At 49.2% G+C, this 24,099-nt stretch overlaps 1 protein-coding gene and 1 pseudogene across 2 annotated transcripts; one reads left to right on the top strand and one right to left on the bottom strand.

Moving 5' to 3' along the window:
• LOC146505998 (myosin light polypeptide 6 pseudogene) lies at positions 1-770 on the top strand (annotated as a pseudogene).
• Positions 21-24,030, bottom strand: LOC146505999 (regulator of G-protein signaling 3-like). 2 transcript variants are annotated; one of them, XM_085181269.1, is made up of 28 exons: positions 23,650-24,030; positions 23,520-23,616; positions 21,815-21,967; positions 21,558-21,744; positions 21,036-21,126; positions 20,914-20,964; positions 20,501-20,559; positions 20,333-20,427; positions 17,818-17,886; positions 16,967-17,027; positions 16,758-16,878; positions 15,027-15,295; positions 10,336-10,417; positions 10,151-10,256; positions 9,967-10,063; positions 9,233-9,490; positions 8,600-8,639; positions 8,268-8,518; positions 7,601-7,684; positions 6,279-6,390; positions 5,195-5,361; positions 4,560-5,049; positions 4,197-4,420; positions 3,850-3,890; positions 3,675-3,773; positions 3,385-3,446; positions 2,764-2,930; positions 21-2,548 (listed from the first exon to the last, which is right to left on the bottom strand). In XM_085181269.1, the coding sequence occupies exons 2-28, from the start codon at positions 23,549-23,551 to the stop codon at positions 2,336-2,338; spliced, it is 3,681 nt and encodes a 1,226-aa protein (XP_085037395.1). In that variant the 5' UTR covers positions 23,552-23,616; positions 23,650-24,030; the 3' UTR covers positions 21-2,335. The 2 variants fall into 2 exon arrangements, with proteins under 2 accessions (XP_085037395.1, XP_085037396.1); XM_085181270.1 differs by lacking the exon at positions 23,520-23,616 and having other exon boundaries at positions 23,663-24,030.
• Between the last annotated feature and the right edge of the window lie 69 nt (positions 24,031-24,099).

Raw genomic sequence — 24,099 nt, forward strand, 5'->3', positions numbered from 1 at the left:
ATGCCGCCAAAGAAAGTGGAACCGAAGAAGACAGAGGTGAAGAAGGTGGAGGCAAAGAAGGAGGAGCCTCCTCCTCCAGCAAAGCCCGTGGAGCCGGAGCCAAAACCCCCCGAGGTGGACCTGAAGAGCATCGTGGTGGAGTTCACCCCCGACCAGATCGAGGAGTTCAAAGACGCCTTCACTCTGTTCGACGAGACGCCGGCCGGCGAGATGAAGATCACCTACGCTCAGTGCGGCGATGTTATGCGGGCGCTGGGACACAACCCCACCAACGAGGAAGTGCTGAAGCTGCTGGGCAGGCCGAAGGCGGAGGAGCTGAACGCCAAGCTGCTGGACTTTGACGGCTTCCTGCCCATGCTGCAGCACGTGGCCCGCTCCAAAGAGCAGGGCAACTTTGAGGACTTTGTGGAGGGGCTGAGGGTCTTTGACAAGGAGGGAAACGGCACGGTGATGGGGGCGGAGCTCCGCCACGTCCTCGCCACGCTGGGAGAGAGGATGACTGAGGACGAGGTGGATCGTCTGATGGCGGGACAGGAGGACGCCAACGGGCACATCAACTACACCGAGTTTGTCAAACACATTCTGGCCGGGTAGAAACAGACTTCCTCTTCTTCTGTGGTGGACGGAGCGTCTGATGTAGTTTGTTGTCTCTAATAAAACGCCTTCTCAGTGTGTCTGTTTGGATCATTGCTGATCAGCAGAGTAAGAATCAATGTGAATAAATGAATCGATGGAGGATCAATAAATCAATAAATCACTGCCTGCATTCATTCCTCCGTGTCCTAATTAATGTGTTTATCAGCGTTATTATGACTCACTTTGCTCCTCCAAAATAAAACTTGCTCAGGCCTCCTCTTTGTGATGCTCTGCGTCTAATTACTGATAAAAACACAAACTTGATGGGCGTGGCCACACAGGTGCGTCAACAGAAACGCCAAAGATTGTGTTCCTGTTGCAGCTGGATGCATCGCCTCCTCAGAGCTCCTCTCTTAGTGAGCAGCGAGGAAGGATGCCTCCACACCTGGACCAGGAGGTACCAACCACACAGAAACAGCCTCATTAAGACAAACAAACACAAAAACGGGAATTTAAAATATTTAAAACAAAAAAGGAAATCAAACAAAGGGAAGAAATGAAGACGTAAAACTCCAAGTAACCGACTCAAAGGTTTGTTCACGAGTGTAGATGACCTGTGTCCGTGTATCGTGACAAAGGTCACACTGGATCCATTTTAAATGCTTTTACTGGTTTTTAAACCCTGAAATGGTCCAGTACATCAGTCCCACGTCAGCTGAGCAGCTGTTGCTCTCAGTCACTCAATCGTGGCTGAAACGTAGAGACCGAGCGTCCTCTGGCCCTGAAGCTTTGGCATTTCCTCTTCACATCACTTTTTATTGGCTCTGACTCAGTGTGTAACTAACTCTGTTATTGTCCTTTTTATATTCCTGCAGCCATGTGCTGTTTTTAAAGTGCTATATACATGAATCATGGTTTGGGATGTTTGCTGCATCTCTTTCAGACTCCATTAAAGGTGGAGTTCACGTTTGTAAAGACACCACCTTCGTTTCATTTCCTGTGGACTGTGAGGCTCATTTAGAAGATTCAACACCTCGATTGGTGGGATTATCTTCAGTACTCTCAGTACAAAAAAGTGATTTCAAACACCTCTGACAGCCAGGTACCTGCAGGTGCTGCTCCACCTGCACATACCTGGTCTCCGTCACTGAGGACCTGAACCGTAGGAAGCACCAGCTGAAGTCTGCGCTCTGTTATCACGACGTAAAGACTGAATAATGAACTTCGAGGTCATTCGGTCTGTTTTATTAGATTTTCAGGTTAAAACTGTTCAGTGTGATAAACAAACAACAACAGCAGGTGAGTCCTTCACTCAACCTGCTTCACCTGTGCAGCCTGCCAGACTTCCTGCTGGATGGAGGCGAGTCACAGAAGAGGAAACAGGTCTGACAGCTGATGTGACATCAGTCAGCTTTAATCAGAGATACATCAGTTAGCCGTTAGCTAAAAACATGAATCAGAGTCTGCTCTGGGATCAACGACATGCAGCCGAGGCTGATGGGAAAGTCCTGCCGATGTTTCACCTGTGAGCACGGCTTCACCTGGGTCATGAGAAGGATAACAGCCTAAAGATGGCAGGTTCAAGGTCAGAGGCCATGTTTTACTCACACGGACGGGTTAAATGTTTCTAGATAAACAAAGATCAGCAAAAAAAGAAGATTAGCGTAAGAATCAAGTTGTTAAAAGGGTAAATGTCCCGAACACTTGATACTACATCTCCCAGAATGCTACTGAGAGATTTGTTCAGCCAATCAGAAGCTCAGATCAACCCCTCGTCTCTGGTTGGTCTGATCCGCTGCTCTGTGTTGTGACTGGCCAGCTGGGTGTAGAGGCGGGACTTGAGGAACCTTGGGTAACTGTCCGTCTCCATCAGGTTGAAAATCTGCTCCTGCGCCAGTTGGAAGGAGGCGGAGCTAACACCAAGGCGCAGGCTCTGATTGGTTGCCTCTCTGATGGCCGAGTCCACATTGACCTTGAAAAAAAGCAGCTGTGTCACATGACCAGGTGTACCAACATGTTTGATTACAGTCTTTACTCTAATACAATGATCAATAAAGTAAACAATCCCGACTGTGTCAGGTATCTGAATTTAACCGACTGTAACGACATCATCGCTGGAGGTTTCATCACTATATTAGGAAACAACCAAAAACACACCCGGCCAATCGCAGCTCAGACACACGCTACCTGTCTCGCTGCAGTCGTAGAAATAAAGTGGTCGTAGATTTTTGCAGCTCTGGCAGCCATCTTGTTGGAGGGGCGTGTCTTTTTAAACCTCTCCACAGCCAACCAGAAGTCCAGGTTCTCTTCGCTGAACTCTGACCTCAGGAAGTGACGGAACACCGTCAGACCATCTGAGCAATTAGAAAAGAGAAGCACGCCATTAATCTGGTGCCAAAAGGTTGATTCTGTCCGTCTGGACGTTTCAATGGGAGAAACGTTTCATCATCATCATCATCATCATCAGGGGACGTCTTCAGTCTCAGCTGACTGCAGGTTCCAACCTGATGAACAGGAAGCTAGGAAGATGATGATGACCTCTCCCATCCCAACAATGGACTCTTCTCACTGTGGAGGTCTGGGACCACTGACCAATCACTGATCAGTGGTCTTTGATCAATAGTTGTTGGTTCGTCACTTGATGAGCGACGAAACGTTTCTCCCACTGAAACGTCCAGGTGAACACAATCAACCTCAATCTTACCTGGATGATGGAGCATCAAGACATTAATCTAGTGGAGAGGCGTTTCTCATGCTGGCTCCTCCCCTTATTGGTTAAATTGGTTAAACACAAACAGGAAGTCTTACACTGATTAGACAGCAGGGACTCCAGACTCTCCGCCCACCTCAGCACCTCCTTTGCAGACGGTCTGGAAAACAAAACAAACGCGTCTCAGGAAAACCTGCATTTCCTCTGACGTCCACCAGAGGCGCTGAAGTCGAGCTTCAGACTATGATGTCACCTCCACGCCACTGCTGCAGAAACACCTGACATGCTTCACCTGGAGAGTTTACTCTGATTAGTTATGACCTGTGATCTGCTGCCTCTCCTGACCTGCAGTCAGTCTAGTTCGGGTTCAGGTCCGATGCTCTGCTACCTGTTATTTTTCAGCGCTTTCTCCAAACTGCTTCCATGGACACCAGCGCCATTTTTCCACATTCGCAGAAACGCCAGGCGGCTCCGAACATCAGCTGCTCTGAGGAGACAACGAGGACCAATCAGAGCGAGAGGAAGCAGCACCAGACAAAACAACGGTGTGTTTGTTTACGTACAGAGTTTTCTTCTTCAGCTGTCGGTTCCTGGGTTCTCCAGCCTGACAAACAAAAACACTTGTTAGAACCGAAGAACCCGAGCTGTACCGGTCTCTGCTCTAACCCCAGGATCTTCCTCTGCACGTGTGCAAACCACACCCACAGTCATTAACCTGGGCCTCAACCAATCAGCTTGTAGACTGTCTTATTGACGATTTGCACGTCTGATTTGACACCAGACGCCCTCCTGGTGCGGTCGTCCCGTTTACCTGGGCTGACTCTGACATCAGCACAAGGATCAACCTGCTGCTATGCGTTGTGCGGTCACATGACGCTGGTTCGTGGTCAAAGCCGGTTCTGGTCCCTACCTTGGTTCCGTTGAGCAGCATCAGCATTTGGTGCAGAGACCCCCCCTCTCCGGTCAGCTGCTTCCTCAGAGTGTGGGGGGAGGGGGCTCGGGAGGCGGGGCTCGAGTTGGGGCTGAGGTCAAAGTTCACAGGACGGGTGAGGCGGTGGATGGTGCTGTCGGACAGGAAGCGGGGCGACCGAGGTTCTTGCAGCAGAGAACCCTCGGAGAGCGAGCGGCGTAGGACTGAAACGGGAGAAAATCATCAAACTGGGAACGCGTCCACCTGAGCAGCTCTAAACCAGCTTCCTCCTGCTGACCTCACAGCCTCACGCGGACCCTCCCCCAACTCAAGACTTTCTTCTTTCAGAGCACTTGAACTCACCCGGTGGTCTGAAGATCTCTTCCTCCTCGTCACTCTCCTGGTTCATGTTGAAGTGGTGAGGGCTGAGCAGGAAGCCCCGCCCCCCGACACCACCCGCGCTCTCTGAAGTCTCCGAGGCACTCTCCCCCTCCCCCTGTTGCCGCTCCTCCACCTCCTCTTCCTCCCGTCTCCTCTTCCTCCTCTCCTCTTCCTCTTCTGCTCTCTCCTTCCAGACAGGACTCCTCAGAGTGGAGGAGGGACGGTGAGGTGGAGGGAGGAGCTGAGCTGAGGAGATGATGTTCCTGGAAGGTGGTGAGGAGGAGTAGGGAGAGAGAAGGGAGACGGGAGCAGGAGGAAGAGTGGAGGAGGAGAAGGGAGCACTGGGGGAGTAAGAAGATGGGGAGGGAGGTCTAAGGGAGTCACAGAGTGAAGAGTAAGGAGCTGAAGGACAGTAGAGGGGGTCAGACTGCCCGAGAGAGAGGAAGCCAAAGTCTGAGGGGAGGTCTGACAGCTGGGGGGGAGGAGGGGGAGGAGGAGGAGAGGACTTAAGTTGTGTGGGAAAAGCTTTGATTTCATGTGTTTGGCGACCTCTGCTGGACACGTGTGTGAACTGGCCCTCTTCCTGCTTTCTGCGACTACCTGCACAGGTGATGTACCTGCTGGGTGTGTGTGGTCTCCGTGGTGACAAGTTGCAGCTGGATGTTGTCGTGGAGACACAGGCTGACTCGGACCTTCTGCTCGATGCTGAACGCCTCCAGGCTGAAGAGGCGGCGGCGGCTCGGGGCGCTCTGCAGGAAGTACAGGTGGAGCGGCTCCGACAGAGCTGCCACACACACACACAGAAACGTCAAACCCTGTGCTCTGATTGGCTGCTACACTCTGAGGTATGGAAACAGGTAAAGAGCGAGCTGACAGGGGACCGGGTCAGCAGTGTGAGTGGAAACAAGTTCTAAAACCATTAACTGCAAACCTGTGACCGAGTGGGAGCTCGTGGTGGAAATGAATACACGCGTGTTTCTGTCCACCTTAAAGTCCACCTTAAAGTCCACCTTAAAAGCTCATCACAGCACAGAAACAGCTTTAGTGAAGGTTACAAATGATCTTCTTATGGCCTCTGACAGTGGACTCATCTCTGTGCTTGTCCTGCTAGACCTCAGTGCAGCGTTCGATACTGTCGACCATAATATCCTATTAGAGCATGCTGTAGGTATTACAGGTACTGCACTGCAGTGGTTTGTATCATATCTATCTAATAGACTCCAGTTTGTGCATGTAAGTGGAGAGTCCTCTGCACTGAATCATATCTGTTATTAACCTCTGTCTCTCTTCCACAGCATGTCTTTATCCCGTCTTCCTTCTCTCACCCCAACCGGTCGCAGCAGATGGCCCCGCCCCTCCCTGAGGTTTCTTCCTGTTAAAAGGGAGTTTTTCCTTCCCACTGTTGCCACAATGCTTGCTCATGATTGTTGGGTTTTTCTCTGTATGTATTATTGTAATGTCTACCTTACAATATAAAGCGCCTTGAGGCGACTGTTGTTGTGATTTGGTGCTGTGTAAATAAAGTTAAATTGAACAGGTTATAGTGCTGTGGATACTTTACTTGGTCAATCAGCTGACAACGAACCAGGAAATGAAAATCAAATGTGGATTACAACGATGTGTTGTGATTAAACAGAAACCTGCCAGCTGCAGGTCACAGAGAAAAACGATGCTCAGAGGTGACAGTGAACGCAGCATTACCCTCTCTGAGCTTCAGTGTGTTCAGGAACACCGGACTCTGCAGGACGTTACAGCGTCCAGCTTCATCCTCTCTGGTCAGTAGCAGCAGGTCGGTGTAGATCAACACGGTCACCTGAAACACACACACACACACACACACACACACACACCACTGTCAGCACAATAAAATGTGTACTTGTAGTTCTTCTTCTCATCGACCCGTTTCTTCATTTGCACACAACACTGTGACCTTTGACCCTGAGGTATGTCCTCTGAGAGTTCACAGACCGCCGTGTTCATTCTGCTCAGTAACAATGTTCAAATGCTTATAAACCTTTTCCTCATCATCAGGTCGTGTTCATGGACCGCCGGCGTCCCCTCGCTCTTCCTGCACTAACATGTAACTGAGAGCCGGAGGCAGAGCGACGTCCGACCTCCACCTTTACTGAAAGCATGAAACTAAAACACAGCAAATTCCCAGATGTGTGTAAATGGATGGGAGGAGGAAACTGATCCTGGTTCAGCTCTGAGGTCGTCGTGTCCTTCAGGATCAGGTTCAGTCTGCAGAACCAGACGTTTCTCAGAAACATCGATGGGAACGACGAGCAGGGCAGAATCAGCCGTGAGGCTAGAACGGCTCTGGAAGGATCGATAAGTGATATCCATAATGGCATCTTAATCGCTCACTTATCAATTCCCATCAGCAAACCCATCAGTCTTCAGCAAACAGTCCTCCATTTGTCTCCTCAGACAGGACACAGCAGAGAGTTTACCGCTGACAGCTCTTTGGGAAACACAGTGTTGGAGTAAAAATACTATTTTTCATCATTTCAGCTAAATAAATGGAAACAGGGTGATTGTGTGACAGGCTGTGGGTAACTGGTTTAAACCTTTGGAGACCCGAGGACTGAAACTCCAAGCACGACCTCCCAGTGCACGTCAGCCTCAGACGAACTCACCGTGTCCACTGTGAGGTCGGCTTTATTTGTGCAGCATGTTTAAAGACATCATGTGTCGGGCAAAAAACAGAGGGACAATCTCATCAAATACAAGAAGGAAGATAAATGAGGTAAATTATCTCGTGATTATCAAACATCCACACACACACCTGTCTATACATATATAAGAGGGAGGGAAGACTGCAGAGTCTGGGAGCGGCGACGGAGAAAGCCTTCATCACCTGTGGATTTTAACTGGGAGTGTGGGACCAGTAAAAGCATCTTACTGGAGGAACGCAGAGTTCGAGTGGGTGGGGGTGCAGCCGCCCCAGGACCACCTCTGAAGGCGTCTCAGTGCTGCATACATACATATATACATACATATGTATATGTACAGGGCGTTACCTTTGCAGGCAGCAGGTCGGCTTGGTGCAGGATCATCTCTTCAGACATCAGCAGGGCTCTGTCCGGACTGCAGAGATCGAGAGGCTGAAACAACAACAACACGTAAACAAACCACACAAACACAAACACGTTTTGCTCGTCTGTAGCTGACGGCTGCCTGTCAGTCGCCCTCCTCATTACTGTTATTTACCTTTGTTTATGCAAGTAATCCCCATGGAGACGTTACAGGACAGACCTGCTCTCCTTATTTCAGACCATTTAAATTAGGTTCCCTCTCTGCCACCCTTTATTCTGCCTTTCATCCTGTTGTCACTGCGTCTGCTCCTGTTTCTAAACATTCAGGGGTGCTGTGTGCACGGGAGGACACGCTGTGTGAGAGAGTCTCCATAAAGAGATCTGTAATGACTGTTGTAATGAACAAAATAACTGTAAGTCTGTTCTGGGTTGGAGCTTAACGGGCGCATAAAGATCAGAATCAGAAGGTTTTATTGCCACATGTTGAGCAGCTTGACAACATCAGGAAATTGCTGCGGTGCAAACACACTGTCAGACAACACTTAAATAAACATAAACTAATAAAAGTGCTGAGTAGATAGAGAGATGCTCTGAGAGCTTCTGGATTAGCTTTGGTTCAGGTTAACGACTCCGGACCTGGATCGGTTCTGACCTGGACGAAAATGGGGAAGATGACGGTTTTGGGCGCCATGGTGACGTAGGCTCCATATCCCGAGCACGGCACATGTGACTGAACGATGGTGCAGTTCTGGTAGTTGCCATAGTTTCTGGGCGGGGCCGAAGATGTGGAGGAAAGCGGTGGAGGCAGGGTGGAGATTTGCCTGGTAAAAGGTCTCTGTAACGACCCCAAACACGAGTCGTGGAGGACGTTCGGACCTCTGGGGTGAGTCGGGTACAGATGTCCTGGAGAACCACAGATGACACGATTAAATAATATTTACGAGCACTTTGCACACGGATGAAGAACATTCAGAGTGGTCGTACCGATCGTGCCGGGCCTGTCGTGGTAAACTGGTTGCAGGAGCTGGAAAGGAAGAGAACATTTCAGCATCGTTCTGATGCTGCACGAACATCAGCAAACCACAGAATGATGTGCAGGCAAACAAAGACATGAAGAGAGCTTCACAGAATAGTGATGGTGTCGATGTGGCGTTTACCCAAAGGTCAAAGTGTTTCACCTGAAACTGTCAAACTGACTAAAATATTCTTTCAACACAAACATCTGAGTTCAGTGAGACTCTGGAGCAAAATAAATCTATAACTGGAACGACGACTCTACAGCGTCGTGGTATTTCCCATAAAACAGCAACTTACTGTATTTACAACGTTTTTCATTAAACAGCAGCGTTTCAGATTACGACTTGTTTTTTCTTCTTCTTTGGTGATTAAACTCACTGCGCTCAAACCGTCTGACATTTTTAGACATCGTCTTCTTCACACTCGGACCGTTTTAGGCCTGTCAGGCTGACGCGGGGCTGTGGGCCTGCTCACAGATTCAGCGGCTGAAGTCGATGTTCTGAACTTCTGATGACGTCTCTGCACCAGCACTGCGCTGCAACCAAACATGACAAACTGTTCTACTCGCTCTGAATACAGGCCCCGCCTCCCGACACTCACCTGCCCTTCTGAGCTGACAGGTGACAGGATGATGTAATTGTCTCCATTTGATGATGTCACACGTGTGCCCTTCAGGGTGGTGGTGTGAGGTGTGTACATCTCCTGGTCTGCCTCCTCTTCCTCTTCCTCCCGGTCCTCCTTTCTATCCCTCCACAGAGAACCTAGAGCTCCCAAACTGGCCCGGACCCCTGACCCCTGACCCCATTTGCGGTCTTGTTTGCTTTGGGTGGGGTGAGACAGCAACTTCCTGCCTGTCGTCTAGGAGACAGAGGAACATCAGCTTAGTGTAAGATCAGTTAATAAGCGCTCATTTGTCGTGGCGCCGTGAGGTCAAGGATACAGAAAAGACGCACAGTGAAGTAAACACGAGAGTTTATATCAACCAATCAGCTGTGAGCTTAACAAGCATGTTCAGCACTTGTTTTCTTGGATGGTCATGTGTTGCTATGAATTATGGGATGGCATCATCTCCCCTTCTTTTACAAATGATGCTACAGTGTCTCCTTGGCTAAAGGAAGAAGCTCCAGCCCTCACTCCCGACTGCTGGTTGTGCCAGAGGTTACTTCCTGTCAGGAGGGAGTTTCTCCTTCCTGTTACCAAGCGCTCGCTTACAGCAGGTCTGACTGTTATCGTAGCTCTTACTGATTTGGTGTTGTATAAGTAAAAGTACTGAGAGCTCCTCTGATGATCTGCAGCTGTGATTATGACCACAGGTTCAAACGCATGAAACTCACCGTGCTGTGTGTGTGTGGGCGGAGCATAGCCTCACACGCTGACCGGACCTCAGGTAAACTTCTCCACACCACCAACACAATCTGAGACTGGCAGCTCCTGAGGAGACGCGCCACCGTTAGTCACAAGATGTGCCCAGTGATTTACCTGAGCAGGTGGGGTCACTCTCACAGGGGGCGGGGTTACCTGATGGCGTGGGCAAGGTCGACGCACTTCCAGGTCTCTACAGGAAGCCCATTGAGCTGCAGGACCGAGTCTCCCTGACGGAGTCCGGATTGATGAGCCGGACCGCCTACGAGCAGACAGCCAGGTGTTTATTACCTGTGAGTGAACGGGGTGTCGTGCAGCGGTCGTGGAAGTGTCTTGCTCACCTGGATCTACCGCCTGCACTCTGACCGGGCAGTCAGAACAGATGGTGAAACCGAATCCATCTTTTCCTCGAGTGATGCTCACCTGCAGGACAGTCAGAACACACCTGAGGTCAGTTTAGAACTTCTCAGCGAGGTGTAGCAGGTTTCCTGTCACGGAGCCAGATGGAGGAACTCTGACGATGTTTCACCTGAAGGTCAGACCCTACAGGTGACAACACTTTGGTGCACTGCTCAGTTTAGAGATTTTTTTGATAGTTTTCCTTTAAAAAAAGAGGAAAAGCTGTCGAAGGATTTTTGTCTCTCTGAGAGCTCAGCAGCTTCGTGATGATATCCGTACGCAGGGTTACGCTCTTCCAGGAGATTTTATCTTACAATAAAAGCATTTGAAGTCTTACAGCCGCCTCTTTGAAGGCTGATTTCTTAAAATGTTTATTTGTCACACAGTGGAAATTTGTGTGTTTATGTTTTATCAATCAATTGGTACATAGTGTTGATTTATTAATATTTATATTGCACGGTTTTATCCTCATATTTATATTATGTGTGTTAATGTTCCTTTAATCCACTGTGGACTAAACAGACAATTGGAGGCACCTGTGAGGTGGGGGCGTTCCCCAAGGTGGCCTATCAGACGCCAGATTGACCTGTTAAAGGGGAGAGTGAGCGCAGAGACAAGAGGAGCGACGCAGGAAAGGTGAGCAGGAGAGAAAGAATTCAGTATTTTGATCAATTATCACCTTGCTGTTCTAAATCGTTTGAAACGTAGTTGTTCGGTCATGTAAACAAACTGTGAGGGTAAGTGAGCCTGTTCGTGTGACTCTCTCATGTACGCTGTCCTGTGAGTTACCGGCGTGGTCACTCTGTTATTGATGACTCATCACCTTAAAGCTGTCGTGTAGGACAGACGCTGCTGTCAGGTTTGTTTCTGACGTTGAATAAAAATCAGGTTTTCCTGCTGTGATGCTCTCAGCCTGCAGGGCACCGTGTGTTACGGCCCTGTTGACCGAGGCCCACTGGGCCGTGTTTGGTGGGGGTCTCCAAGTGGTTTCCATGGCTGTGTAAACAGAGACGGCGCAAGGAAAGGTCGCCTCGTCCTGAGAGTTTCCTCGCCACAATAGAAGTTTAATGTCCCCGACTTCAGACTGACAGGCTGATATTAAAACTGCTGCAGGGGAACCAGGAGCAGCGTCGGGGTGAAGGTATGCAAACAGCATTTGTCTGCAGGTTCAGCTCTCACGATCCCGCTCCTGCGCCATCTTCCTGCCTCTGCAGAGCTTTCAGGCCAAACAGGAAGTGGAATGACCAGGAATAGGAAGCTGAGCGTGCCTTTAACACAGCTTTGCATTTGTCTAAATCAACAATTTCCCCCGGCCTCCTCAGGCTGAGCTAAGTGGAGATCAGAGGAGGAGAAGCTCTTTGAAAGAATCATTCAGATTCATGCTCTGAGGCCGTGAAGCGCCCTTTTTAGACGTCCCACTGCTGGGACGCTCTCGAAACAACAGAACGTCAATCTGGTTTGAACTCGTGACCGAGAAACCTTCAAACTGTGAAAGGTGGAGCTCAGGAGAGGGATCGTTTTCTGACTTCTAATTGGCTGACGATGCAGGGCTGGTGCTCAGAGCTGTCCTGAGAAATCGTGGGACGGAGCTAAACCCCAACACGTTGGACCCCCTTTACCTGTCCACTGAAGGACTTGTAAACTGGAGCCAGTCAGACTTAATTACAACTCAGGACCAGGATGAGGACGGTGTCAAAGGTCAGCTGTCTCACCTGATATGTGCGGCTCTGGTTGGACAAACAGTAAAAATGTCGGTCGGGGAATTGTCTGTTTGTTCACAGGCTTCACGTTTTAGGTGCAGCCAGCATTTACGGGGAGACCCACCACGACTCCTGTTCCACCTGCTCCCAGTCCCGGGGGAGCTGCCCGCCATGCGCCCTGAACCCTCTGCTCCACCCTCCCCTGCAGTCCCTACCATCACACTTTGTCTCCAACGTTATAGTAACGGCTCTGCTCCGTATCAGCCGACTGGTTTATTCTGCTCTGAGCTGAACCTGAACAGAGATAAAACTCTGCTTTGTTCAAGTTATTCTCTGGGGTCAGAGGTCACAGTTGCACTTTGCTAGTAAAGTTAGTAACTAGCACAAAGAACTTGAGTCATCGTTTCAGTTTATATTTTAGTGTTTCTGCTCTGCTTGTTCTCTGATGTCATCTGATGCTTTTGGACCAAACTGTCCAGCTCGCCATCACTGGTAGCTCCGCCCTCCGCCCTGCTCTAACAGAACGAACTTCCTGTTTCATTCAGTAAGACCCGAAACCAGCACGTGAGACGCTCGGTTACACAGCACACACACAACACAGGACACTGGAGCTTTTCCCAGGAACGTGACACACATCCAGGCGTGACCTCAAACTGCACAGCCAATCAGGAAAGCGGTTTGCTTTCTGCCGTTTTTGTGGCGAACTGAGCTTTCTGCGATTGGCGGTGTTGAATACCGATCATCTGTCACACAAACAGACAGAAACAGAGAAAACTGAGCTGACCTGGATCCAAGAACCTGAAACAGTTTTAGTCTCAGAGCTGCTGTGATGCATGAAACGTCCCATCAACATCATCAATAAGCACAGAGGTCAAGACTGATCGATGGAATCAATAATCATAGCTTTAGACCTGAGGCAGGTTCTGTCCGATGCAGGCGCGACACAGGCGGTGGATGGTGTGCATGGCAGCAGTTCCTGTGGATCCACCAAGTGGTCCTCAGCAGAACCAAACCAGGATGAAGTCCAGCGTGGCGATCGAGGTAAACCGTGTGAGCGCGCAGCCGAGGCTCAGAGGTGACCTGGATGTGTGTGTGTGGGAACCAGCACACAGAATAATAGCAGGAAACTCACACACAAAAACACTGGATGTGTCCCTGTGATAACACGCACACACTTCCTGAGCACACACTCGGGCTGACGTGTGTTTGTGAGGCTTTGACTCATTAATGTTTTCCCAGGCTCCTGAATCTGAATGCGAGTCCTCTGAAATCTGCCTGAAACATCTGCAAACATCTGTAAACACCTGTAAACACCAGCAAACGTGTACAAACACCTGAGAGCTGGAGCTCTGGTTGCTCTGCACAGGAACAGAGGACACGCTGTGCTGGACCTCATGTTTCTGAGGGTCAGCAGCTTGTGACGTTACAGAAGCAGCTTCACTCCATAATTCATCACACGTGAATGTTTGATGAGCCTCTCAGACGAACAGTAAACACAAGGAGCCTGCGAGCCGTCGCAGCAAACAGGAATAACCTCTCTCCATCAGCATTATTCATCCTCTCTGAGGAGGACACGCTCCACCAGCAGCTGGTCACACTGTAAGTAACGCTCCACCCACCGGTTAGTGAAGAAATCTGAAGACCCAACATGTCGGTCTTCTTTCAGGAAGTGACCATATTTGGACGAGAGGGCAGAGTGCTTTGTTATCAGATCATCCTAACTGTGCTGGACGGTGGAGAGCATCTTACTGTTAATTAGTATCGACACCCTTGAATTTCACTCACCAAGATTGAAGCTCCGCCTTCTTGGGGCGCTCCGTTAGTACAGTGACAGCAGCCATGTTATTGGTCACATGATGTCATTAAAAAGCTCCAACAGCACAAACACGGTCCAGAGGTGGAGGTCAGGTGGAGCTAGCAGACAGCTAGCAGCTACAGCCGCCTGTGTCACCATCCACCTGTCAGTTGAAGAGGCCACGCCCCTAATAATGCAAACTTTGAACACCTTCTCCACCTGTACAGGTGTCATGAAGGAGGAGGTTACCGATGGAGACCAGTTTCTGTATCACACCAGTGTACTGGGACCAGACCGGCAGTGACGCATTACAACTAACACGTTACTGTAATTCAATTACTTTTTAAAGGAACAAGTAAAGGGATTACCATTGCAAAAAGTAATTAGATTACTGTTACTTTCCTGTAAGCACACTGCGTTACTAAACCGTGATGTTGTTTGTGAGTGTCTCATGACGACATCCGAGCGTGCGGCGTCCGCGGTAGCAGGCGTGTGCAGATCAACACGGAGGGATGGAGAGAGTACAACCTGCAGCGTTTAAAGCTTGGAAGTAATCACATTACTTCGAGTTTCATTCTGTAAAAAGTGACACAAACATTAGCGTCCGCTGTTCCCTCAGCGTGGGAAGAAAAGCGAAAAATGAAACTTCAATGTTCAACACGTTTCTGAGTTACAGAGTTTCATTTCTGCTCGTTAAAGTTAAAAAACTAACAAAAGTTTTTCATTTCTTTTATTTGATGATTATGGAGAAAAGTAGAGTTGGGCTGAAAGGTTGTTGCTTTATTACGTATTCAGGTTGTGTATCATGTTTTTGAAAAGTAACTATGTAACTAAGTAACTAATTACTTTTGAAAATAAGTAACTAATTAGTTACTAATTACTTTTCTCAAGTAACTTGACCAACACTGATTGGGACTCAGTCAGTGCTGCTTCTGCTGGACGGTAGAGGAACTGCAGCCTCCTGTCGATCAGATAAACTAAAGTTACAGTACAGTTACAGTAAAGTTACAGTTACTCTCTGGTGACCAACTTCTTTGTTGTCTGTTGCGTTGCGTTCAGGAACAGAAGGAAATATGGTCGCTGTGGACATCGCACCTCCTCCTGGCGCATGTTTAGCGGCGTGTGTGCGTGTACTCACCTCCATCCGCTGCACAGCGCTGCCGTCTCGGCCAGCGTACTGCTGGTTGGTGTTGGTGTACAGTGTGGAGGCGTGGCTGCTGTAGCTGGTGACCTCGGAGTGGAGGCTGGAGATCAGGTCTTTTGGCCCGCTGGTGCTGGTAGCACTGGTGGCACTGGTGGAGGTGCACTTTGTCAGGCTGGCCGTGGACGCACCAGTGGAGGAAGCCGCATCAACGATGTGGGTCAGGTCAGAATCAGGGGTGGAGTCTGGAGTCCTCCGAAGGTCTGCTGCAAGCAGATAACCACCATCATCATCATCATCACCTGCTGCATCGTCCCACGACCACGCCGCATTCTTCCAGAACATCTCGGCTGTCCTGACTGAGCGCCCAGGTACGCTCCAGGTAAAGGGTACGCCGGGCTCACACAGCTGCTGCCACGCTGCAGGATTTGACCTCGACACCAACAGAACGTATCATGTGACACAGAACGGGGCTGAAGAACAAACAGCTGCTGCAGGCAGAGCGGAGCTGCTTCTTCTGTGGTCCCGCGCTCGCTCTGTGCAGCCCGGCGAACCACAGTCAGCCCTCAGGATGATGTCAGAGAGAGAGAGAGAGGGCTGAGGGAGCGCAGAGGTATTGTGAGGGTCACATGGTTAGTGGGCTGCTTGTCATTACCATGGTAACCATGTGGACCCCTGGGGATGAGTGAGAGAGCAGGAGTCACTTTTAATCTATATCAGCCCCCCACCCCCCAGCCTCTATAAATAGACGAATGTATGGACCCACACACGGGCAAGCAGCTGCTTATGGCGCCGTCACCACGAAGCCCTCGGCGTTCACGGCGCTCTGCTGCAGACCCCGTCTCGACTTTTAGGATTCGAGCGTTCCTTCTTGATAAAGCAGCTGGATCAGGTGACCCTGCACCCTCCCTTAGCTCCGCCTGTTGGAGCGTAGCTGACATTGTTGGATCTACCTTACAGCGTGAAGCGCCCTGAGGCGATGGCTGCATAAATAAAGCTGAAGCATGACGTGAAGACTTCACGCTGCCACAGTCGCCAAACATCAAACACGCAGACTTTAACAGCAGACCGGTCACATGAGCTGACCTTTGACCTCTCCAATCAGGCAGGCCATCACGCCTTTCCTGTTGGAGTATTATCTCCTCTCTACGTGCTTCATGGATCACTCAACTGAAACTGAGGCTACGTTCACGCTGCAGGCGAAAGCTCATCAAATCCGACTTTTCTGACCCTCTGCGACCATCGACCCGATCATGGTGTGACAGTGTGAACGCCACAAATCCCATATTTACAAATCAGACCTGGGTCACTTTGGTATGTGGTCCTGAATCTGATACATATCTGATGTTTTAGAAAGCTGCTGTTAGGTTATTTACATTATTATGTAGATAACAAAATAACTTAAAGCACAAACTGGGAAACATAAAGTCCGAAGTCTTTATATTAACGTCCATCAGTCACACATACTGTTACTCTGGGTCTGAACGGAGCGCGTTGTTGTGATGTCTTCTTTTGCGCATGCGGCGCTCTGAGTGTTCACACTAGACGTTGTTTTTTTAGTGCTATATAAATAAATTATGGGATTCACAACACCTGTCTGCTGACTCACCTGTAACAGAATGACATCATCAGACAGGTCACCGTGAAGCTCCTCCCCTGACTTTCGTAAAAGTGATTCTTGCTTCACAATGACCGGGGTCACATGACCACGGAGGAGCCAATCCTTACCTCTGATGTCCACTCCCGCCTCTTCAGAGCTTCTTGTTGGTTTGCTTCTGTGTGATGTCACTCTCAGGTGTTTGCTCCACCCATACTCCTCCGCCAAGAGGTAGAACCAACCATTGAGGGGCTGTCATTCCAGAGGAGGCGGAGCCAGCAGGTTACAACGTGTATAAACAGTCAGTGCCAGATTCTCTGCTGCGAGTACGTTAACTCACCTCACAGGATGAGACGAGAGAGCCAATCCCGAAGCTCATACAGCCAATCAGCTGACTGCGCCTGAGGAGACGGACACACCTGATGAGTAAGACAAAGCACCAGGTCGTCTGTATAACCGTAGATCATTCAGCCCGTGAACTTTAATTGGAAAGTAAAACATTTGATTTCCTGTTTTCAAGAGCTCGGCGGCAGAAGGTCACAGGGACGAGGATCCTCGCTGTCCAGGTTCAGGTGAAGCTGCTGGTCTGACGCTGTGATGCTGAATAACCGAGCTCAGGAGGGTCGGCTGCCCATGCGTCTCCTCAGCAAACACACTGAGCATGCCCAGCAGCGCTCTGCATGCTTCAGAGCCTCAGCTTTCTCAGTCACACAGAGTTCCTCTCTGTTCTGCGTGTCTTAGAGCTGTTTCTTATATTTTGTAACGTTCAGAATATTTTGTATTATTTCAGTTCAGTCGGTTCTTGTTCTCATCGTCTTGGAGCGACCGCATCATTTCACGTGTTCTGGATCAGAGGACGGAGCAGCTCGGCCTGTTTCTGTAAGCTCTTCATGCTCGGGTAATGAGGCGTCTTCCTCCTTCTTCTTCTCTGGCTGCATGTTGTGACTGTGGAGAGGAAAGACCCACACCTGTGCAGGTACCTGCAGCCTTGAAGCTGAACTCTTCCTCCGGTCTGGATGTTGAAACCTGAACTTTTCATCATGTGACCTCAAAGTGTTTAAACAAGTCCCACGTGAGCCCCACTGCCACCACCAGGCCAGAGTGTGAACTGCAACACGTGTGGATGTCCAGCCTGAAGAGCTGCAATCAGCAGCAGCTCAACAGGTGAGTCAGAGTGATGTCATCACTCACCTGTTGTCAGAAGGTCGTCTGAACACCGAAACCAGCAACCTGCTCGGCACGAGCTCTCCTCTGATCCACCTGAGACACAGACACACAGACACACAGACACACACACACGCACACACAGACACGCGCACACACAGACACACACAGACACACAGACACGCGCACACACACACGCACAGACACACACAGACACGCGCACACACAGACACGCGCACACACAGACACACAGACACGCGCGCACACACACACACAGACACACACACACACACACTGTAAACACAATGGAAATGCAAACCGTGTAAACCACATGTGTCCAGCCTGAGGCTTGAATCAGGTGCATCACTCATTTGAGCCGGCCCTCCACAGGAAGAAGAAACAGGGTGTGCGATTCTGATACACGCTACAGGGCCCATGCAGCGTGGGGTCAGAGGTCAGCAATGCACTTCAGTGTGAGTCCAGACTTCAGTCCGAAACGTTTGAATCGACTTTAAGCAACAAAAGAACAGGTAAGCGATGAAGAGCAGCCGGAGGACATGCTCTCTGTCTGCACTTTGAACTCTGCTCACTCACGGACGCAAACATCCAAACGCGAGGAGATGGAAGCACGTCGGACCGTCTCCTCATCCCTGTCAGGAAAACTGAGCTCGAGCCTGCAGAGCTGCCACGTACAAACCCTCGACTGCCACAGCTGTCGAGGGTTTGAGGAGCTCCACGAGGAGCTCAGGGTTAGGGTTAGCCAGCAGCCACATTCTGCTGTCTCAGTGGTGGTGCTGATGGAGGTGGGTGGAGGGTGTTTTAGCACTGGCTGCTTGGTTAGTAGTTATATTTTCCTTCATTCAGGAGTGCAGACATGTGTTGATGTTGTGATTCCACTTAATCCATGATCAGTGTTGGGAAGGTTACTTTTAAAATGTATCCCACTACAGATTACAGATTACATGCCCCAAAATGTATTCTGTAACGTATTCCGTTACGTTACTCAATGAGAGTAACGTATTCTGAATACTTTGGATTACTTAATATATTATCATGCTGTTTACAACTACATGAATGTACTATTGCTGTGATTTATTACTGTTACTGAAGGTCCGCGGCTCCGAACCGTAGTAAAGGGACCTCTGGCTAATACGGTGGGTTCTGTGTCGGCTCGTAGCTGAAAACTAGCTTTACTTTGTTGTCTGGGTCAACTTTGCTAGCAGAGACAGAGAGAGGCGTTGAAAGGCTGCTCCAACAGAACTTATTGTTTCAGAGGAAAACACGAACACGGTGTACAGTCGAGTCTTAATAGCTTACTTACAGCTGGGCTCGTCAGGCTCTCTTCTTGGCTGCAGTGGTTATTATTATATTTACATGCTTCCAGCTCCCGTTTCTGCTCGATGACAGCTCGTACTTTTCCTTTTTCTCCCTCCCTCGCTCACAGACACATAACGGGTATGGCAGTCCATTCTCCCTGCAGCACGGACTACACTGCCCATGATGCTACATTCTTTAGAGCTATACCTGTAGCATTCTGCCTGTTAGCTTAGCACAACAGCAACAAAAAGGCCTCTCTCACCCAGGAAACACGCAGAGAGAGAGCGTCACCCTGTAACCATGGCAACCGTAACGCCGCCTGGAACAACAGAACGTAGCTGTCAAACAAAACCCAAACAGTCCTGACCCGCCACAATATGAAACAGGGAAGTACCGCCGTGTAATCCATTTATTTCAACAAAGTAACTGTATTCTAAATACCACCTTTTTAAACGGTAACTGTAACGGAATACAGTTACTCATATTTTGTATTTTAAATACGTAACGGCGGTACATGTATTCCGTTAGGAGTTAGCCTCCGCCCGAAGGAGCTCGTCGGGCGGAGGCATTTGCATCGAGGGGAATGAGCGAGTCGGATGCTTCAGCTCCTGGGCATCAGTGAGGATCAGCAGCTGTGACGCTCTGTGACCAGCACAGCGCGTCAGCAGGTCTGAGCTGCAGCATCCAGGACATCTACAGGAGGACGGCCCAGAGGATCTTCTCTGGTCCCACCACAGCCTCACGCTCTTCATGGAGCGTCCACAGCAGCAGATTCAGGGACAGTTTCTACCCACAAGCCATCAGGAGTTTATATCACAGTTTATATCACACACTGTACATGTATGTACCACTAACTCTGCACTACAGTCGCTACAGTATTTTTAATATCTGTATTCATTGATTTTTACTCTTTTTTTATTAAGAATTTCATTGGATGGTTGCAGCTGTGAAGAGCTATTATCTTAGAGCGCTGACTGTACGGAGGCTCGCGAGCTGTGAGCCTGCCTGAAGCTCTGGTGCAGCTGAAGCTGCTGGCTGTGGGAAGCCTTCTTTGAAGCCTCCACACTGGATCAGACTGCAGGTACGAACTGACAGGACGTGATCCAGGATCAGTGAAAGTTCATTTCCAGTCTGACCCTGAACTCCTGCAGCTCTCACAGCACAGTCGAAGGCGTCCCAACGCCGTCTCTATGAGTGTGCGATTAGAAACCTCTGTGTGACTCACAGCTTGAAGCGGCGCTCATATTTTGGGTTCTTGTTGTTGTAGACCGTGTCAGTTTGAATCCTGATGCTGCGCTGCAGGTCAGAGGTCACGGCCAGCTGTGAACACACGCACAGGTCTTTGATATTTGACTGTCGCAGTAGCAGCTGATCAACTTACTGACATCCTCACCTTCACATAGGAGTCACATGATCTCTGGGATTTTCCCATCAGCCCTCTGGCTTCATGGACTGCAGACAGAAGAGAACAGGCTGACCAAACGAACACGGAGCAACGACTGATCAACGCTTAGCTCAGGACAGGAAGCAGAGTCGCTTCCACAACGACAGCAGCGCGCCTGATTTATTACGGGATGATATTTATTTCCACAAACATAAACTCGACATGAATCTGAAACCTCAGAGCAGGAGAGGCAGCCATCTTTGTTTTCAGCTGATCAAACGAACTCTTCTGTGAGTCTCTGCTTATCCACCATCGTCCACGGGGCTGCTCTGAGGTTCTACCTGTGTTTTAATGATTATTCTATTCTATTCTATTCTATTCTAACTGTTAGAAGGCCTCCTCTGATTGGCTGCAGCACTTACTGTGAATGACCAGCTGTTGCAGCTCTCTGGTGACTGACAGTCGCAGCTGACCTACAGAGAAAGGAGACAGCCGGAGTCAGTTGCAGATTTAAATCGATCGATCATTGATCGATTGATCGCACCTCTGCCTCTGAACGCAGACGGCTGGACCTTCTTCCTCCTTCTGGTCCCGGTCTCAGGAATGCTGCCCATGGACCCGGACCTGGGTCCAACCTGGGATCAGAACATGGATCATTCTGAGCTGGTCTCGCTTTATTCTTACTGATCCTTTGCAGCCAATCAGAGCTCTACAAATTTCCCAGAAACCAACGAGGAAGGCCCGTGCTTCCTGACCGCCACCTTTAGCAGAGGAGATGCTGAACCGTGCAGTAAGAATAAAAGCAAAGACACGAGCTGTGATGACAGGAGAGGTGATGACGCCGCCGCGGAGGACCAGACAGATGTCATTACTGCGTTGTCATGGCGAGTGCTTCCTTTTACTTACTTTCATTTTTAAGAAGTAATCTGAACAAACATGAAGTTTCATGTAAACCTTCATTTTGTTGTTTCTGCTAAGGTTGAGTTTCCATGGTAACCTTGTGTTGCGGTGCTATGAACTCTGGGTATCGCAGTGAGACCTGGACAGTGAACCCTCACACACCCACCTCGGACAGGGCTGGTTGCTGGTCCCGCTGTGGCTCAGTCAGACCCTGAACCAGGTCGAATCCGCTCGACCCAGTTTGGATCCGGGACTTCCTGATTAGAGCCACTCGGATTTCGGCTCTGCAGGACTGGATCTCGCCACCACACCGAAAAACAGAAGCAGGTGTGAACTGGTTTCTGGTCTGAGCCCTGTAAGAGTCAGGCTGTTAGAGTCTGCAGCGATCGGTGACCGATCGGCGATTCTTTGTGACCTCCTCACCCTCTCTGGTCCCTCCTCTTCCTCTGCAGGTTATCCCGAGGGTCTCTGTTCTCCTTACAGTCTCCTCTCCTTCGCCTCTTCATTCCCTCCCCCCTCTTCCTGAATGGCTGCTGGGCCTCCTGGTGCGGGTGGAGGACAGCTCCATCACAGGGCCTACAGGAGACAGCAGAGACGATTCAAACCACCTGTTGGCCAATCACAATCATTCTCAGGGTCCTATTGCTCCGTATAAGGAAACATGTTGACCGTGGAGGAAACGGTGAAGGAAGTGGAGCAATGTGCTCGAGGACAGGGACGGCAAGAAAAGCAAGACTTTACAAAGAGTCCAACAACAAAAAGTGTTCAAAGAAAGAAAAGAAATAAGTGATGTCGGCCTGAAGTAACGAGGTGAAGATCATTTCCCTAGAAACACTCGGGGTGGCTCGAGGGAAGACTACTACTACACCCAGAGATATATAGACTATAGTCTACATATAGACTATAGTCTACATATAGACTATAGTCTACATATAGACTATAGTCTACATATAGACTATAGTCTACATGTAGACTATAGTCTACATATAGACTATAGTCTACATATAGACTATAGTCTATATGTAGACTATAGTCTACATATAGACTATAGTCTACATATAGACTATAGTCTACATATAGACTATAGTCTACATATAGACTATAGTCTATATGTCTATATGTAGACTATAGTCTATATATAGACATATAGACTATAGTCTCATATTATCTATTTATGTTTGTAATGTTGCTAACAGCAGGGATAACGCGAGCCCTGATATCTGCCGTGTGTGTGTGTGTGTGTGTGTGTGTGTGTGTGTGTGTGTGTGTGTGTGTGTGTGTGTGTGTGTGTGTGTTTCGGTCTTTTGTCACAAGCTATTAGGTCAGGGTTGGGCTTCTGAAGTGACCAGTTCACCTCGCCCCGTGTCATCGAGCAGCTCACAGGATCGGCTGATCCGACTCCTACTCGGCCCTGGACCGTTATCAAAGTTTTCAAACAGACGGAGCTCAGGCAGAATGAAGAGAGACAGCGGGGGGTCAGCTTCTTCACGGCCAGCTGAGAGCTCATCAGATGTAGGTGAATTTAAAATCGCAGGCCGTGTTTTTAAATGGATCTCGTTCACAGCCCATAATGAGTATCCAGGCACATATGGAGGTTTGTATAAGAATGACCTGTGTGTGTGTTCATGGCTTTACTCGGGTTGGTCATGTTCTTTCCACTGGTTCGTGAGCCGACAGGATGCGTGTAGAGCTGCACGCCATCATCATTAATTCAGGTCAGATGTTCACAGAGGTTAGCATGTGCCCTGTGCTGGGGGGATGTTTCTTTGTTAAACACGTTTCATGCACAGAGGACAACAGATGGGAACCTGGCACCGTTATACTACACGTCTGGGCAAACTAACTGCTAAATGGCGGATAGGACAGGTACAAACCATCGGCAGGATATCGTACTCCTGCAGGAAACTGATTGGAAAGACACTTTTCATATAAGGTGGACTGAGAAAGTAACTCCGGGGTTCAGCCTGCATTTTCTGTACGACCAACTTTGTTCACGTCTCAGGTTTCAGAGCAGTTTGGATTCTTTGCTCACCAAATCTGAATTTTTTTCTTTCTTTTTCAAACTTTAGATGTTTTTCCTGGAGCCCTTTCAAGTTACAATATTCCTAATGTTGAGGTTCAGTCTCACCTTTTTCTGCTGCAGAGAGAAGCCGAGTCCATCTGTCCAACATACAAACTCTCCAGCTAACCAACCTGACTGTCCAACTGTGTAACAGCTAACCAACCTGACTATCAAAGTGTGTAACCAGCTAACTAACCCTAACGACTGACCTCCAGAGCCAGCAGCAGTCCAACGTCTCTCCTCTTTGTCTCTGTTTGTTTCTTCAGCTTCTCTGAAGGAAAGGAATTCAAACAGCTTTGAATTTTAACCTTGTCAGCTTCCAGCAGGCACACCCACCTGCTTCCTGTCTGTTCTTTCAGAATAAAAGCTCCTGCTCAACCTGCTGTGCTGGAAACATCTGTCTCCTCCTTTTCAAACATGTAGAAGAGCACGAGTCTGTCCAATCAGAGCAGCTCAGTGAGTTTTTAACGTGCAGCAGTGGCTTCAGAGCCTGAGTCACAGGCACAGAGTTTTACTTTGGAGGCCCCTGCCTGATTTCCTGTGTGGTTGAGATGAAATTCACATTCAATGTCACATTGCTGCCTGCTGTACACACACACACACACGTTAGTCATTAACGGGGGGGTCAACATGTGGAAGCAGCTCC

The sequence above is a fragment of the Neolamprologus multifasciatus genome, chromosome 12, assembly GCF_963576455.1.
Source record: "Neolamprologus multifasciatus chromosome 12, fNeoMul1.2, whole genome shotgun sequence".
NCBI classification, from domain to species: domain Eukaryota; kingdom Metazoa; phylum Chordata; class Actinopteri; order Cichliformes; family Cichlidae; genus Neolamprologus; species Neolamprologus multifasciatus.

Bases quoted from the DNA above. Each gene is read 5' to 3' on its own strand.
- LOC146505999 (XM_085181269.1), bottom strand. From the start codon at position 23,551: ATGGACTCGGCTTCTCTCTGCAGCAGAAAAAG. The intron at 10,418-15,026 runs GTGAGTACACGC...ACTGTCCTGCAG, and splicing joins GCGCTGTGCAGCGGATGGAG to GTGAGCATCACTCGAGGAAA. The intron at 8,519-8,599 runs GTACGACCACTC...GTGGTTCTCCAG, and splicing joins CGACAGGCCCGGCACGATCG to GACATCTGTACCCGACTCAC.